The sequence below is a fragment of the Neofelis nebulosa genome, chromosome 2 (genome assembly GCF_028018385.1).
Source record: "Neofelis nebulosa isolate mNeoNeb1 chromosome 2, mNeoNeb1.pri, whole genome shotgun sequence".
In the NCBI taxonomy this organism is placed as follows: Eukaryota; Metazoa; Chordata; class Mammalia; order Carnivora; family Felidae; genus Neofelis; species Neofelis nebulosa.
Genome location: NC_080783.1, coordinates 73192161 through 73209040, shown reverse-complemented (window position 1 = coordinate 73209040; position 16880 = coordinate 73192161). Strand labels below are relative to the sequence as shown.

General features: G+C 36.3%; 1 protein-coding gene across 5 annotated transcripts in view; it reads right to left on the bottom strand.

The window, feature by feature from the left end:
• WDSUB1 (WD repeat, sterile alpha motif and U-box domain containing 1) overlaps positions 1 to 16588 on the bottom strand; it is a 51817-nt gene extending 35229 nt beyond the window's left edge. The window contains exons 1-5 of one of the 5 annotated variants that reach the window (XM_058694697.1): positions 16453 to 16588; positions 13926 to 14347; positions 11848 to 12032; positions 9576 to 9668; positions 6750 to 6843 (exon numbers count right to left, since the gene is read on the bottom strand). In XM_058694697.1, coding sequence (XP_058550680.1) covers positions 6750 to 6843; positions 9576 to 9668; positions 11848 to 12032; positions 13926 to 14323 — 770 coding nt within the window. In that variant the 5' untranslated portion in view covers positions 14324 to 14347; positions 16453 to 16588. Of the gene's footprint in view, positions 1 to 6749; positions 6844 to 9575; positions 9669 to 11847; positions 12033 to 13925; positions 14348 to 15945; positions 16054 to 16452 lie in introns of those variants that run through there. The other 4 variants (XM_058694703.1, XM_058694681.1, XM_058694688.1 and 1 more) reach the window with 4 other exon arrangements.
• Positions 16589 to 16880: the final 292 nt, after the last annotated feature.

Sequence of the window (16880 nt, the reverse complement as noted above, 5' to 3'; positions counted from 1 at the left end):
GAAAATGAGGAAGTAAAATGTTATATAACTGCACAATGTTTTATATTACACAAAAAATAATATAATGTTTAATAAACAATTATTATGCCCCCAAAATAAATAATGCTTTGCTGGAATTTTCTTTTTTTTTTTTTTTTTTTTTATTTATTTTGAGAGAGAGAGCACACAGCAGAGGAGGGGCAGAGAGACAGGGAGAGAGAGAATCCCACATCAGTGCAGAGCCTGACACGGGCCTCAATCTCATGAACCAGGAGATCATGACCTGAGCAGAAACTAAGAGTCAGACATTGAACTGACTGAGCCACCCAGGTGCCCCCAGCATTTTCTTATTTAAGCTTCATAACAATCTTATGAGGAAAGTGTTATTATTTTCTCTATTTTATAATTCAGAGAAATGAAATTGAGATAAGATATGGAATTAGAAACTGTTCAAGGTCACACAGCTAGTAAATGGCAGGACTGGGATGAAAACTAGTTCTATGTGATCCCAAAACCCAACTTTTTGCATTTTACTTCCTAGAACATCATCCCCCATGAATGTATTATTAACATTAAAATTGATTCATAATGGGGATGGTTTTAGCCTAAAAACACATAAGGCAGATGACATGGCCATTCATATTTCATTAAAGCTTTCACAAGACATCTAATTTAAAGCAATGCAATATCTAATTTTATCTTTATCTATTGATAAATTGCCATCATGCACTTTTAGGCTACTAAATGTACTGACCTGTTCTATAGGATTATAAACAATGTTGTAAAGAGATAGAGGGGAAAAGATGATTTTGGAAGAGTGATCTCAAGCCTTATTCTAGTCATTACTGAGCAAGAGAAGGTTGTTTGTTAAAGCCACTCCAAATTCATGACAATAAAACTCTATCCTTTACATTTACAAAATAGATAAAATATAAACAAACATCTTGTTGGATGAAAGGGTACATTTCTCAGCCTTTCTGGAATAAGGTTCCTGGTCTTATTCCTCTCCTGCTTAGCAGAAAAAGAATGAAAGATAACTGGAAAGTTTGGGGGAAGACATTAGGCCATTTGGCCCAGCCCCTTCTGGATTTTCTCTTTTACCTGATCTGCCTCTGCAGGGGAAGTCTGCAGTGGTGCTGGCTGCCCAAGAGCAGTGAGCAAGTCAGCTGCAAATCTACAGACATGTCATCCAGTCTGTCCTGTAGTTCTCTGTCACTGGTTTCCGACTCAAGAAGAAGAAAAGGGTGGGCACCTGGGTAGCTCAGTAGATTAAGCATCCAACTTTGGCTCAGGTCATGATCTCACAGTTCATGAGTTTGAGTCCCACACTGGGTGCTCTGCTTTCAGTGCGGAGCCTGCTTATGATTCTCTCTCTCTCTCTCTCTCTCTCTCTCTCCTCTCTCTCTCTCTCTCTCTCTCTCTCTCTCTCTCTCTCTCTCTCTCTCTCTCTCTCTCTCTCCCTCTCTTCTCTGCCCCTCCCACGCTCATGCTCTTTCTCTCTCAAAAATAAACATTTTAAGAATTTTTTAAAAGAGGGGCGCTTGGGTGGCTCAGTTGGTTAAGCGCCCGACTTCGGCTCAGGTCATGATCTCGCGGTCCGTGAGTTCGAGCCCCGCGCTGGGCTCTGTGCTGACAGCTCAGAGCCTGGAGCCTGTTTCAGATTCTGTGTCTCCCTCTCTCTGACCCTCCCCCGTTCATGCTCTGTCTCTCTCTGTCTCAAAAATAAATAAACGTTAAAAAAAAAAAAAATTAAAAAAAAATTTTTTAAAAGAAGAAAAGAGGGTTTTATCTATTGAACTCTAACAACAATGAGCATTTTAAAACTGGTTTCCAAGGAATCCTACCTACTAGAACTGAGAATTTATGGAAAGTGGCAGCCCTATTTGAATTAGGAAGACTGATCTTTCCTTCCTGAACAAAAGCTATATGTTTGTTTTATCTGGTTGATCAAGAGAAGTAGGGTAGAACAAAAGACAAATTCTGCCAAAGGCCTAGAGGAAAATTATTAGAAGAGAGATGCAGAGAAAGATGGAATAAATTCCTACGTATTTGTTCCATCGTGGGTGATGCCATCATCGTTCTGAGAACTAATGAAATATGTGAAGCAGACATGAGAACCCATGTATCTTCTGCTAGCCCAGATATTGAAGAGATTTGAAATAATGTAAAACAATGCCACTCTTTTTATTTTTCCTAAGAAAAAAAATCTTAACATGCAATGAGTATATATTTTTAATGAATTAAAAATATTTTAGAATTTTCTCAGTTTTATTTTTGGTAAATAGCAATATACATATATATACACACACATACATGTAATATATATATTACACACACATATACATGTAATATATACATAGATATCATATATAGATATCATATATAGATATCATATATAGATATCATATATATAGCATATATATGATATATATCATCCATATAAGCAAAAGCTCTTTGAGGTCAATAACTTTTAAGAATGTCAAAGAATCCTAAAACCAAAATGTATGAGAACCATTGACCTAAATCATAGTTTAATTTCTTTATTTAACCTTTAACACCCATCTCTCCTATAGCTAGGAGATGCTTATTAGAAATGCTTTCAAAGTTTCAATTGTTTTCCTAAATCCATACAAAGTTATAACAACATCCTAGTTCTCTTTCATCTCTACAATCTATTTTTCCAGCCTCAATTCCCATTACTCCTTTTTACATTTATCATACTTTTTTTTTTTTTAAGATTTATTTCGTTTTGAGAGAGAGAGAGAGAGAGAGAGAGAGAGAGAGAGAGCAAGCTGGGGAGGGGCTAAAGGGCAGAAAGAGAGAGAATCTCAAGCAGGCTCCACACTCAGCATAGAGTCTGACAAGGGCTAGATCCCACAACCCTGGGATCATGACCTGAGCCAAAATCAAGAGTTGGACACTCAACCAAATGAGCCACCCAGGCACCTCTCCATTTATAATACATTGTAATTCACTCAAGAATTTCCTGCCTCTTGGAATGCCCTGTTTCCCCGATCCTCCCATATCTGCATAAATTCCACAATGCCTTTTACATAGTTACCCTGTATCTATCCCCTATACAACTTCCTTAGCACACCTGACCTATAATCCCATTCTGGGGTCAATTCATTTTTCCTATGTAGCCACTTGTATTCAAAAATCTTTTATCCTACTCGCTTTTTTCCTACTCTCTCTTTAGCAGATGTATCCATTCCATCTTACCAATGATTCTTAGTTGCAGATGGAATCTATCATCGACCAATTAACTTGTTCTTTATCTATTCATGAAATATAGTTAAAACATATGTCCCAATTCTCCTAAAAGACTAAATGTTTATCTTTCACCATCCTTTACATTTCCAAACAATTCACTTGCCTGTATATTTATCCAAATGAACTAAGAATACTCAGAAAAATATCTCAATGTGACCTAGAGCACATACGCCAAAAAGTATTTAATAATGTAAAATTCCATCAATCTAGAATGACTGAAAAGGTCTATCTTAGTTAACATAAAATATTAATTATAAATCACATATATATAAGGAAGTATGCTATAAAATGCCATTTTTTATAACACAAATAGTAACACAAAAACTATACTGAATATCACTTAATACTTCTTTCATGATTCAGAAAGCAAAGACATGTTAGATCTTGTAATATTATTAGGTTATCATGTGAACATCAAGATAGAGAATCAAAACGTCTTTAAGGGCACACTGTCTTATACTTCCTTTTACATGCCCTATTGCAATTGGCAGAGACCTGGGTACATAAGAGAGTCATAAATACTTGCTGAATTTCATACCATCATTTTGTCAATTAACCTCTCAAAAATGAAATGCACAATATATCCCCCCAAACAACAGAAGGAAATCCAACTTTATTTGTTTAAACTTTCCACTGATTTCAATCCTAGGTCAAAGGAGAATTACTATAAATGCTTTTTTGATGAGCCATTTTCATCGTTTGAGATGAAAGAGTCAATCTAAAATGATGGCAATATAACTAATTATTTGGCTTTTATCTGTCAAGGATTAGAGAATATGGGAAAAGAACTATCAGGTTCAGTCCAGAATATTTTAAGTGAATGTTAGGAGCCTAAATATCTTGGCTGGAGCAAAAGCTGCTGTGAAGAGCTATGAATGTGTATTTCAGTGCTATGACCTGTGAGATCAGACAGGCAAGTTTGCAAAAATCCAATGGCAGCAAGGAGAAAATATACCAAAGTACACAAATAGGAGAATATAAAGTAACTGAATCATACCACTGTGTACCAAACCAATTGCTTTATAGAACAAAGTTTTGGAAAATAGAAGCCAAGATTAAAATTTTCAACAGAGAACTAGAGATCATAAAAAGTGACATAGTGGACCTGGAAAAACAAGCCAAATAGAAATGTCAGGACCAAAAAGTAAAATAACCAAAATTAAAGATCCATCAATGGACCAGTTTAAAGTAACATATCAGATAAAGCTAAGGAGGGCATCAGCAAAGGAGAAATTATTCAGAATACAGCACAAGAAATAAGAGAATGAAAAATGCGGGGCGCCTTGGTGGCGCAGTCGGTTAAGCGTCCGACTTCAGCCAGGTCACGATCTCGCGGTCCGTGAGTTCGAGCCCCGTGTCAGGCTCTAGGCTGATGGCTCGGAGCCTGGAGCCTGTTTCAGAATCTGTGTCTCCCTCTCTCTCTGCCCCTCCCCCGTTCATGCTCTGTCTCTCTCTGTCCCAAAAATAAATTAAAAATGTTGAAAAAAAAAAAAAGAGAATGAAAAATGCAGAAGAAAAAAGATATAGAGTTTATAGTAAGAAGGTATATTTTGCATTTAATTAGAGTCCGAGATTTAGAGGAGAGAAAGGGCAGAAGTAATATTTGAAGAGATAATAAGAATTTCCCCTTAACTGATGAATTATTACTCTACATATTTAACAAGCTCAGTGAATTCCAAAGCAAACTAAATAAAAAGAAATCCAAATCTAAATACAAAGTGCAAAAAACCAGAGAGACCATTTTTGTGAGCAGCCAGTGAAAAAAAATACAAATTACAAAGAAGTAACAATTAGAATCAGACTTCTCTACTGCAATACACAAAAATACAAGTCCTGAGTAAACTGTTTTTATTCCAACAAAGCAAGGTTGGTTTAACATTTGAAAAGCCAATATAATTTACCACCTAACAGAATAAAAGAAAAATCATATGATTATTTCAAAAGATACAGGTAAAATCAGAATACCTCTTCATGATTAAAAAAAAGAAACTCATAAGCTAGAAGGAACAGAGGGGCTAATAAAGTTTATCTCCCCAAAACCTATATGATCATACTTAATAATGAAAGCTTTCCCTTTGCAAAAAGGAATCAAAGGATGGCTGTTATCACTGTTTCCATTATCTTGGTAGTGTCAGCCAGTTCAGCAGCACATAGATGATATCAAAGGTACAATGATTAGAAAGGAAGAAACAAAAATCATCATTATTAATGTGATATGATTGATTTTTGTTATCAAAAACACAAAATTTAAGATCTTTACAGGTAAATCTCTGGTTTTCCCATATTTACTTCCTTACATTTGCCATCTCTTTTATAATAGCAACAAAAAAAATTAAGTGCTTAGAAATAAATCTAATAAAAGAGGAGGAAGACTTCTACATAGAAGACAATTATTGAGAGAAATCAAAACAAAAATAAATGGAGAAACATAACACATTCATGGATTAGAAGACTCAATATCGTAAAGAGGTCAATTATCTCTGCTTTTGTCAGACTCATTACAACTACAATCAAAATCCAAACAGGTCTGTGGCTGTACAGAGAGTAACTAGAGGCAATATGACCAGCTAAATCTAAAATTTATATGTAAGTGTCAAAATTCAGGAATAGCTAAGATACAAAGCCTTGGAAAGACAGAATGGTTTTAGAGAAGGGATAGATAAACAGAAAAAAATATTAAGTTTATTATTTAGAACAAAAAAAGCAGGCTGAGAACCAGATCCACACACACATGGTCAGTGGTTTCTCACAAGGTAGCAGAACAACATGGAGAAAAGGCGGTATTTTCGATGCATAGTACTTGGACAACTGGCTATCCACATGGAAAGAAATAATATTGGATTCCTATTGTACATGATGCCCACATATCACATTTGAGAAAAGAAAAATAATGAAGGTTTTAGAAGATAATATGGGAAAATACCTTTATGACTCAGAACATAAAAAACTAAGTACACTAAAATTATAAACTGTGAACAGGCAAATCCACAGAAGGGAAAAGATATTTGTAACATATATAACCAATAAGTGGCTCATATACTGAAATACAGAGAGTGTATGTATATATATATATATATATATATATATATATATATATATATAAAATCATATATTCATATTATATATATGTATAATATATACAATATAAACAATGAAAATCAACAAACCACAGCTGTATGCATTAATATGAATGTCATAAACATCACATTGACTAAGGAAAGCCAGACACAAAACAATACACATTGCATGATTTGTTTTAAATCAGTTTAAAAGAAAAAAGCAATATTGTATATGACCTGAGGTGCTGTCACCCTACAGGGGTACCTGGAAGGGGAGGATTTTCAGAGCAGAACCAGTGATGTTCTATTTCTTGACCTGAGTAGTGGTTACACAGGTCTGTATAACTTTATTGAGCTATTCTCTTATGTTTTATGTACTTTTATGTATGTCCTATTTCATATGAAAATGGTGTAAGGAAATTAAACTAAAAAGCTTACCCCGAGACTAGCATCTGCCCATTATGAGAAAAAGCACAAGCCAGAACAGGAGCACAGTGCCCACTCAGTGTACTTTTATATTTTAATTCAAAACCTGCAAATAACAAGGTGAGAAAAATTAGCAAGCTGACTGTGCTTAGAATTTATCTTTAAGTCAAAACTATTTCACTTACTCATTTTAATAAAAAATTTAAAAATAAATAATAATGAATTAAATAAATATTAAATAATAAACTTAATAAATCTTTAAGTGCCTAAACAATACAAAAATGAAAAAAACTCCCCCTGCAACTCAGGTACTGGAATGCAGTGTGATTACGTGGTTTCAGAAGTTCAGTAATGGATAAAGTAAATGGTGCACTCAGCAAAGGTGCAGAGGATTGTAATGATCAAATGCTTTAAAAATTTTTAATGTTGGGGCGCCTGGGTGGCTCAGTAGGTTAAGCGTCTGACTTCAGCTCAGGTCACGATCTCACACTCCGTGAGTTCGAGCCCTGCGTCGGGCTCTGGGCCAATGGCTCAGAGCCTGGAGCCTGCTTCCGATTCCATGTCTCCCTCTCTCTGCTCCTCCCCCGTTCATGCTCTCTCTCTGTCTCAAAAATAAATAAACGTTAAAAAAAAAAAAAAAAAATTAAAAAAAATTTTTTTAATGTTAAACTCTATAAAATACATAAAAATATGAAATTGTAAACTAATATAAAATTTTAAAATACAGTATAAGACAATCTTGGCATCTAATTTTAAAAAATATAAAAAATATACATATTGGAGTTCCTGGCTGGCTCAGTCAGTGGAGAATGTAACTCTTGATCTTGGGGTCATGAGTTTGAGCCCCATGCTGGGCATGGAGCCTACTTATAAAGTATATATATGTTAAAAAAAAAAAAAAAATACATACACACATACATATGTATATATACACACACACAATTGCCCAAATGCCTAAAAAGGAATCAAATTGCTCAAATGCCTAAACAAAGATCAGTTTTCAAAATATGATATTAAAAAAATATTTTCTCATTCCACAAATAAAAATAATCAATGGTAATTTATCCATCTTATAATTCTAATACATAATACTCCTACAAAGTATGGGAACACTAAATCCTTTTCATACCTTCTACAATTACTGAAAAGGAATAGCACAACTATTTTAAAGGTAAACCCAGGGAATTCAATACATTTTAGTGACAAGCTATAAAAATTATTAGGAAGTTGACCTGAGATTAGGAAATAAGTGAAATCTATTAATTTTCTCAGACCCAATGAAAACTTTTTTGAAGTGTTAATGGCTCTTATAACAAGCATTTAATTAAACAAAAAGTCATTAGAGCAGGTAAAAGTTTCAACAAGTAGGAAAAAATATTTGCAGTTTGTTATTTAACTGAAGCTTATTAGGTAACAAATAATCAAATAAGAATATTTTTAGGCATCTGAAGCAAGATGGCCAAATGACCATATAATTTCAGAGTCCTCATTGAAATGATAGTGGAAGAATTAATAAAGATATAAAATCACATCAATGAAGAGAATAGAAAGAGAGGTATCAACAATCCAAAATTCAAACCAATTTTGAAAAGTCAGAAAGCAAATTAACTAATGAGGAGGAAAAGGAGGGGCTATGTCCAAGACTACCCCAGAGTGCAAAAGGAGGGGCTATGTCCAAGAATACCCCAAAAGACTTAGGACTATCAAAAGCTAATGAAAAGGAAAGTCAGAATGACACAGACATCGACCTGAAAACAAAAAAGTTAGTGAAAAGCCTGTTTATGAAACAGTGTCTACCTTTAATTCCTCCCTGGTCCCACCCATAGCATCCTGAACGAAAGCCTGATACTGCTTTCTGAGCAAAATATTTCTAGGGAAATTAACAGCTTTCTGGGGAGCTCCCTGGAAGCTCCAGGGCAATTTCCTAAGCCCCTAAATCCTCCTCAGTAAGGGCCAACAACCCACCCCTTTAATCGAAAAGGAAGCCAGCAACAACAAACCACTGTGTGCATAGACCCTCTAAATATCTTATTTTTGCCTAGTTATTAAATGTAAATGGAAAACAAGGATCACCAGACATTTGAAGAAGGTAACCATATGAAAGAGAAAGATCAGAGTAAACAAACAAAAGGCCCAAGAGCAAACAAAGATAATCAGGAAACCGAAGGGAACAACAAAACAAAAAGCCTCTAATTAATACCCTGAGAGTTTTAAGATGATCTTGCATTCATAAAATAAAAACAGTAAGAGAAAGAAACAGAAAATAATATGAGCTAATAGAAATTGAAAATATGATGGAATAAAAAATTCCATAGGGAATGAAATTAGGAGGTCCAACGTTCTATTGATGAGAGTTATTAAAAGAGAGGACATGGGGAAGAAATTATTAAAGAAATAACTTAAAGGAACACTTTTTCAAAACTGAATAATGTAAGTTTCTTGACTGAAGGGTCACCTGAAGGAATAGTGCAATACAGGGAGGAACGACCTCCCACACACTATCAAATAACAATCCCTACAGTGAATACATTTAAAATATAGTGGTATAACAATATTTACAGAAACTGTGAAAACCACCAAGAATTGCAAACAGATAAAGCGCAAAGCGGTTACCTCTAGTCAGCAGAAATGTGTGTGGTGATGGTGTTGAGGTCATCATCAGTGATGAGCATCCAATTTTTAAATCATGTATATGCAATTTTTCTGATTAAAATTTATTAAAGCATATTTTTATAATCACTTCTAGATATCCAGAATTCCTTAAGTAAAAAGAATCATTCATATAGAAATTCTATCTTGACTACAAATAATTTTAGAGAACTACTAATTAATACATACCTAAGATATGGGTAAAAGAAACAACCCAAATTTTGATCTGGCAATCCTGACCACATGATGCCAATCGAAAATACTGAAGACCTTGCTCTCCATCTAAAAACGTAAAATTTGTTAAAAATAAATACACAAGAATTGATCAAACATTTAAACCAAAAAATTTTCAACTTCCTATATCGAGATGTTAATTCTATTCATTTAAACCATATTCACAAGAGATATTAACTTTAACCAACATTTCATTCTATGGTATAAGAATTTATTTTCAACAAGGTACTTCAGAAGATTAGGACTCTAACCCCTGAAGTTGCTTCAACAAAATACCTTTTTTTATTTACCTTCCATTAAGGTAACTCAAGGTTCCATGGGCCAATATTGAGCCACTAAGCCTAGAGAATTTTCCAGCCCAATTTTAGAGTCTATGAGCTAGCACTGATAGGAAAAATTAGGAAGAAAAGTTATGAGTGTTAAATGTTTAATTATTTCCAACTTAACTTTTTTTTTTTTTAAAGAACATACCCATTTCTTTTTAAATTTTTTTTTTTTTAACATTTATTCATTTTTGAGAGATGGAGGGAGACAGAGTGTGAGTAGGGGAGGGACAGAATCCAAAGCAGGCTCCAGGCTGTGAGCAGTCAGCACAGAACCCGACGCGGGGCTCGAACTCACGAACCCTGAGATCATGACTGGAGCTGAAGTCGGATACCTAACTGACTGAGCCACCCAAGCACCCCAAGAACATACCCATTTCTTAAAAGCTTAGTCTAGAATTCACATGAAATAATGAGATTTTTTCCCCGCATTTGATTTAATCAAGACAAATGCTGGAATTATATGAATCCAAAATAACATTAACTCGGTCCATTTTATTTGGTGGAAATTATACAAATTAGGGAAAGTAATCAGTAAATTTGGTGTCATAAAAAAATCCATTAGTTTTTAATATTTAGTGAGATAATTTCAGTGTATAATTACATACACACTAGATAAGCTCCTAAATACCTGTTGGTAATGTAAATATTGAAATCAACTCAATTTTACATAAGTTCCACCCAACATCATCACACATGTAGCTTCATCAAAGGAAGTTTGGGCACGGATATGTATTAGATACAATTAAATGGGTAAGCACAGGGGAGGTTCATCTGAAGTGATTTTTACCTGAAATCTAAAGGATATCTAAGAGTAACCAGGTGAAGGGTTCACATGTAAAACCCTTGGAAAAATCTTACAAACATTCAAGGAATGAAAGGAGGCCAGTGTGGCAAGAGAATGCATGAGGCCAAGTGTGCTTTAAGAAGCAGGGAAACAGAGTGTGTCAGGCTTTATGTTTTGGATTTGGCATTTTCTCTTACCTTAAACTTATTTTAACCATTCACTGATAGGTTTGAAATAGGGAAGTGCCAAAATGATCCTGCCCACCTTCTGGCCCTGGGCTGTGCAATAAGGGTAGTCACTAGCCACATGTGGCTACTGAATGCCTAAAATGTGGCTAGTATAAATTGAATTGTGACATAATACACACACCAGATTTCAAAAACCTAGCACCAAAAAGTAGTAAAATATCTTATTGTTACTATCGATTACTGAAATATTTAATATATATTGAGTACAATTAAAATATATCATTAAAATTAATGTCACCTACTACTAAAAAATTTTAAATTTACAAACGTAGCTCCCGTTATACTGCTAATAGGACAGCACTGGTGGTGTAACAAGACTGGAAGCAACGAAGGCAGAACTCCCATCCTAACACAGGGGATGAAACAGAAGAAGAAAGCTTCCCAACTCACTGCTATCTATTTAAAACCAAGAGTCTATCTATATTCAGGAGTCTGTACTTCTTCTAAAAGCTAATTGTGTTGTCAAACATGTCATAAATTTAGCTTTTGCTTCAAAGATTAAATTAGTAAACTTTTGAAAATTTAGCTTCTGTTTCCAATTTTTTTTTAACTTCACATTTCTCTTTGAATATTAACATACTGTATTTTAAAATAGGGTCAAGTCCTCTAAATTACCATATCCAAGGAATCCAGATGTACTGTACAAAGCTGAGTCATCCCCAACATATATTCAAGAACCTGATTTTCCCCTATCATGTTCTTTGTGATTTCATTTTGATCAAGAGAAAGGAGAATGATTTTCTTAAAAGGAATGAATTAAAGGGGCTTCTCATTTTACTAAAGGTGAAATGAAAATGAATAAATAACCAGAAGTCATATACAAATTACAAATAGGAACCACTAGTGCTTAAAAGAGTAAAATAACTAACCAGAAACTGGCTGTGAAGAAAAATCACAGCAGGTAATTCCAAGATCATGCGCTTTTTCACTATGCAAACACCTCATTTTATCATCCCACACTGTTAAATCTCCACACGAGGAGCCAGTGACAAAGAGGTTTCCATCAGGAGAAAATGCACAGGCCACCAAGGAGCCATCCTTAACACTACCACACCTGAAATAAAAGCAAAAAATAAATAAATAAAAAGAAGAAGAAGGGGGAGGTTTTCATTTCAGAGTATCTTTTACCTTATATTACAATTTCTAACAACAGCTTGATATAATAAAAACAGGAAAAATGGCTATCTGAGAACTAGAAAGGGCAGATGTCTATATAAATAAAAAATCATACACTTAAAAAAAAGAGGCTCTAAAAATGTTATCTTAACTAACATATTCAAGCCTAAGCTATACAAATCTAAACCAAAGTCCATGTATCTTCGTATTTTTCCAAATGGCAGGTCTGTAAGAACAGGTTAAAATCTACAAAACTTAAAAAAAGCTCTGACAACCACCACTATCAACCACGGCCACATAATTCTTAAAAACCTATTCTTATTGAAAAACATGTTATTAGGGTCAAAAGTACTTTCAACTTTAGTATTAAAAGAAGCAACAGTGAAATCTTTTATTTTCAAGTATGAATTCTTTATGAAAAGAAAATTATCTTGGGAAGAAAAAGAAGCACTGTGCTGACAATATTATTTTCTCAATTAGGAAAAAAACTGGTAAAAGCCCAACAATTAGTGCAGTGTCCCATCCAGCACTTAAATCTGCAGTGTATCATTTTACAACATACATTAGGGTCGTAATGCCAGAGGGCCAGAAGTCGTCATCTGATAAGTGAAAAGGAAAATTCCTTAGTTGACCTCTATATTTCACGCATGTAAAAAAGATGTCTGTATGGAAACCAATTTGACAGTAAATTTCATATATTGAAAAAATAAATTAAAAAATAAAAAATAAAAAAAGATGTCATTCCTCCTGCGCATTCTCTTTAAACTATTCATTAACACTGTTTAAAACACATGACCTTGTTCAATCAAAAGACCTAAATCTAATGAGCAACAGTTGTTTACCAGCTGGCATGTGCTCTGAATGATGCTGGGGGGCAGGGAGGAGAAAGTATACTGGGCTATTTTACTTGGTAATATTGAAAAGTTTATGGGTGGCTCAGTCGGGTAAACATCTGTGTGACTTGATTTTGGCTCTGTGCTGACAGCATGGAGTCTGCTTGGCATTCTGTCTGTCTGTCTCTCTCTCTGCTCCTCCCTAGCTAGTGCATGCAAGCTCTCTCCCTCTCTCTGTCAAAATAAATGTTTTTAAAAAAGAAAGAAAAAAATACTCAAAGGGTAAACTTTTTGTTATCTGTATTTCACCACAATGTACATAAAAATACATAGCTTTCATGTTGGCAAGTTGCAAGAGAACATTACCAGTGTAACATATTTGATGTATTTTTAGCTAAAAGGAGTTCTCAGTTGTTTTTCATTTGCTTGTTTTTTTAAATGTAACACAACACCACACTAATCACAAGGTTCTTTTATCTGGGGTTGGGGTTGATTATTCACCCAGCAAGAATCCTAGTCAGGAAAATAGCTGTGTCTCTTTAGGGGAGACTTACCTACCATTAGTCTATTATTGAGAACACTTGGGTCATGATTGACAAAAAAAAAAAAAAAAAAAAAGCCCAAAATTACTGAACCTTATTCAAAAGACCATTTTCTTCGTCTAGCTCTTAAAGTCAAAATCCATAAAAGTCTAACAGATTAATCCTTATTTTACAAGAGAAAGATTGGAAATATAAAACTCTCAGAGCCAAGCAGATCTATAAGAACCACTTAAACATGTTTTTATGTCCTTCAGAAATCAAGTCAAAATGTTATTCCTTGTGGTGTCTGAAAATTATCTGCTTCTTCAAGTCATCAAAATATTCTGCTTTCTATTTTTATTTTTTTGGTAGACTTGTTAATAGGATTTAAATATTCATACCTATACAACTTGTACGACTGAGCATTGTAATATTTTAATTTAAATATTAAAGCAGAAAGGATTTAAACATTCATACCTATATAACTTGTATGACTGAGCATTCCACAAAACAACCGTTCCATCAGCTGCTCCTGACACCAAACAAGTGGAGTCTGGGGAAAACTGGCAAACCCTCACGGGGCTACCACTGGGCTGTTCCATCACTGCCAAAGGCTCTCCATTTTGAGTATTCCATAGGACAGTGGTACCATCTGTTGAACAGGAAGCCAAAATGTGTCCTGAAGGGGAGAAACAGCAGCAGTGGACAGCATAGGTGTGAAGCTTCAATGGTGAGTGGGGCAGTTCAGTAAAGTCACTGAGGGAGTACAGGCGAATTGTTTTGTCCAAAGAGCAAGTGGCCAAGAGGGAAGAGGAGAATGCACAGCAGTTGACATCATCACCATGATCAGCTAATGTGTGGATTAGTTTCACCATGTTTCTTATTGGAAGTAAAATGTCCTGCAATTTTTAAATAAAGATTACTTCATCGTCGGAATCAAATAAATACAACTCAAGTCCACATAAAAGAGTCAAAATCAATTCAAGAGTTTTCTCAGAGATGGCTCCTACATTCATATTTTTACAGGACAAACTATTATACTTAAGACAAAAATAATTGGGAGAGAAAATGCCAATAAGACTATAAACTCTAATGATGATCACAGTCACAACCGGTACACCAATAAAGTTCCATAACTCTTGAAAAAGAACCTTGTTGTGTAACTTCAAACTGATTTGATACTGAACATCCAAAACCTTGAGTATGTATTTCACCTCTGAAGCCTTTCCCTTAACTACTTCTCAAAGATGCCTCATTCCAGATTGGCTACTCTCAACTCAAAAAGATTTTCCATTCTTAAGAAACTGTTTCGGCTGCTCCTTGCAGAGGATGGGAGGCAAGGCTAAAGCTCTACCTTTAAGATGCATTAACTGCACAGTTCACTCATAAAAACTAACAAACGGTTTCATTCAAAATTTCACTGGCAGTGTTGAAAGCTCTCGTGGTCCACCATCTTGCTTAATAAAGAATAAAATGATATCGAACACCTGAGGTGAAGAAACAATTTAATAAGTCAAGGAAACCAAGAGAAGGAAACCAAAGAGAAAGAGTGGTAATAAGGACTTAGCCAGACTGCGCTTAAGAACAAATTTACAAATTTAGAATGAAATCCAAGCCCTTTGTCACTGCTTACAAAATGTTATATGATCTGGCTCTTGCCTGCTTCTCAGATCTCAAGTCCTGCCACTCCTCCTTTCCCTCATTTCCTTCCAGCCTCCCTGATCAAATGGATTTGGTCCTAGCTCTTCATAAAGTTGTTTTTCCATGTTGAAATTCTCTTCCCTTCGCTTTTGGGATCTTATTTCTCAATGTAAATTCCAAGGGTGTAGAGATCTTGTCCATCTTGCTCATTTCTATATCCATAGCACACAAAACAGTGTCAGGCACCTAACATGCTCAAATAAATATTTATTGCATATTTTTTTCCCAAATCCACTTGAGTTTTACCTTTAAGTATCATATATGAACACAATATAAAGTTATTAGAAATTTTAAAATAAATCTACCAATAGTACAAAAAAAAATCCAGCAGGGGAAAAAATAATGCAAAATGAAACAATAATCGGCGCTGAAATACTCTTAGACTGTAATTCATGATCCCTTGTTAAAATGTTACTTACAGAATTCTTTACAAACATATGGAGCATAGCTTTACCAATATTTATCATAGCCCAAACTTCAGCCTCTTTTTTCCAAACATAAACTTCAATAAAGTCTTTTTAAAAAAAAAAAACCCAAAAAACAACAAAAAAAAGCAAACCACATTATGTCCTGATAGATTGTCACCTGTACTAGCGCACTGAAAGCAAGCAAGATCAGGCGGTGATTTCTGGGAGAACTCCCAAATCCCAACTGTGCAGGTACACATAGGTAATCTTGCAAATAAACTTTGGCTTCCACACCCTTGTGGCACTCAGCTCCCTTTGCAGTTCCAGACCGAATAGCGACATTACCACTTGAAAGAACAGCCTGTTTGGAAAAGCTCTCTCAAGCCTACCGCTTCCTGCCTCCGGGTGTGGGCGTCTCCACTCAGGGCTCAGCTGTCACTCCAGAGGTTCCATCCCCGAGCCGGCCGGTGAACTCGCCAGTGTCAACACACGCATCCCTATCTAATCCAAAGCAAACCGGGGATATGCCCCAAATCTCCCCAAATAAAGCCCGCGATTTACTCCCCCTGCACGTAGGGACCAAGAGTGTGCCCTAATCTGAGAGCCTGCCAGGCCTTAGCGGACTGAGCCACCCAGGAAGGAGGGCTGCCGGCTGACCGGCGGGGAGTCAGGCCTTCCGGGGCGCAAGGCGGCTTTTGACTCGGCCCAGCTGCGGCTTCCACGCAACGCCCGCAGGCCCTGCCCGGCTCCCAGCCCGGGTCGCACGGCCGCGCCCTGCTCCGGTCCAGGTGCTGGCTGGCCCCTGTCGCGCGTTAGGAACCAGATTCCGAGGACCAGAGGTTCAGACACCCCGAGTAGGGAGGCTTCGCCGGCTGACCCCAGCCATGCTCCCCCACCTGCCTCTGTCGCTGCTAAACCTGTCCACGGATGCGGCCACTTCCACCTGGAAGACCCAGGGCCTGCGGAATCCGCCCTCAGGTGCCCTCGGAGCGGCGCGGACCACGTGACATGCAGGTGAGGCGGGCGGGGCTGGCAAACGCGGAAATCCAAAGAGAATGGAAACGGGCCCCGCCCCCCGGGCCCGCCCCTCGCCGCGGCGCATGCGTGCATTCCCTCCCTTCGCTGCGGACGTCCCTTACTTCTGGCGCCAGTTCCAGATGAGTTCAGTTTGGGGAAGATCCTTTATTTGCAGGGGTTTTTTTTGTTTTTTTTTTTTCCCAGTTGAGGAAACTGAAGTACCAAGGCCTAACGAGCGCCTGAAATATGGTTTTAAAGGTGGGATTGTATCAACTGTCTGGTTATTGCAGTTCGGGGTTTTTGAAGC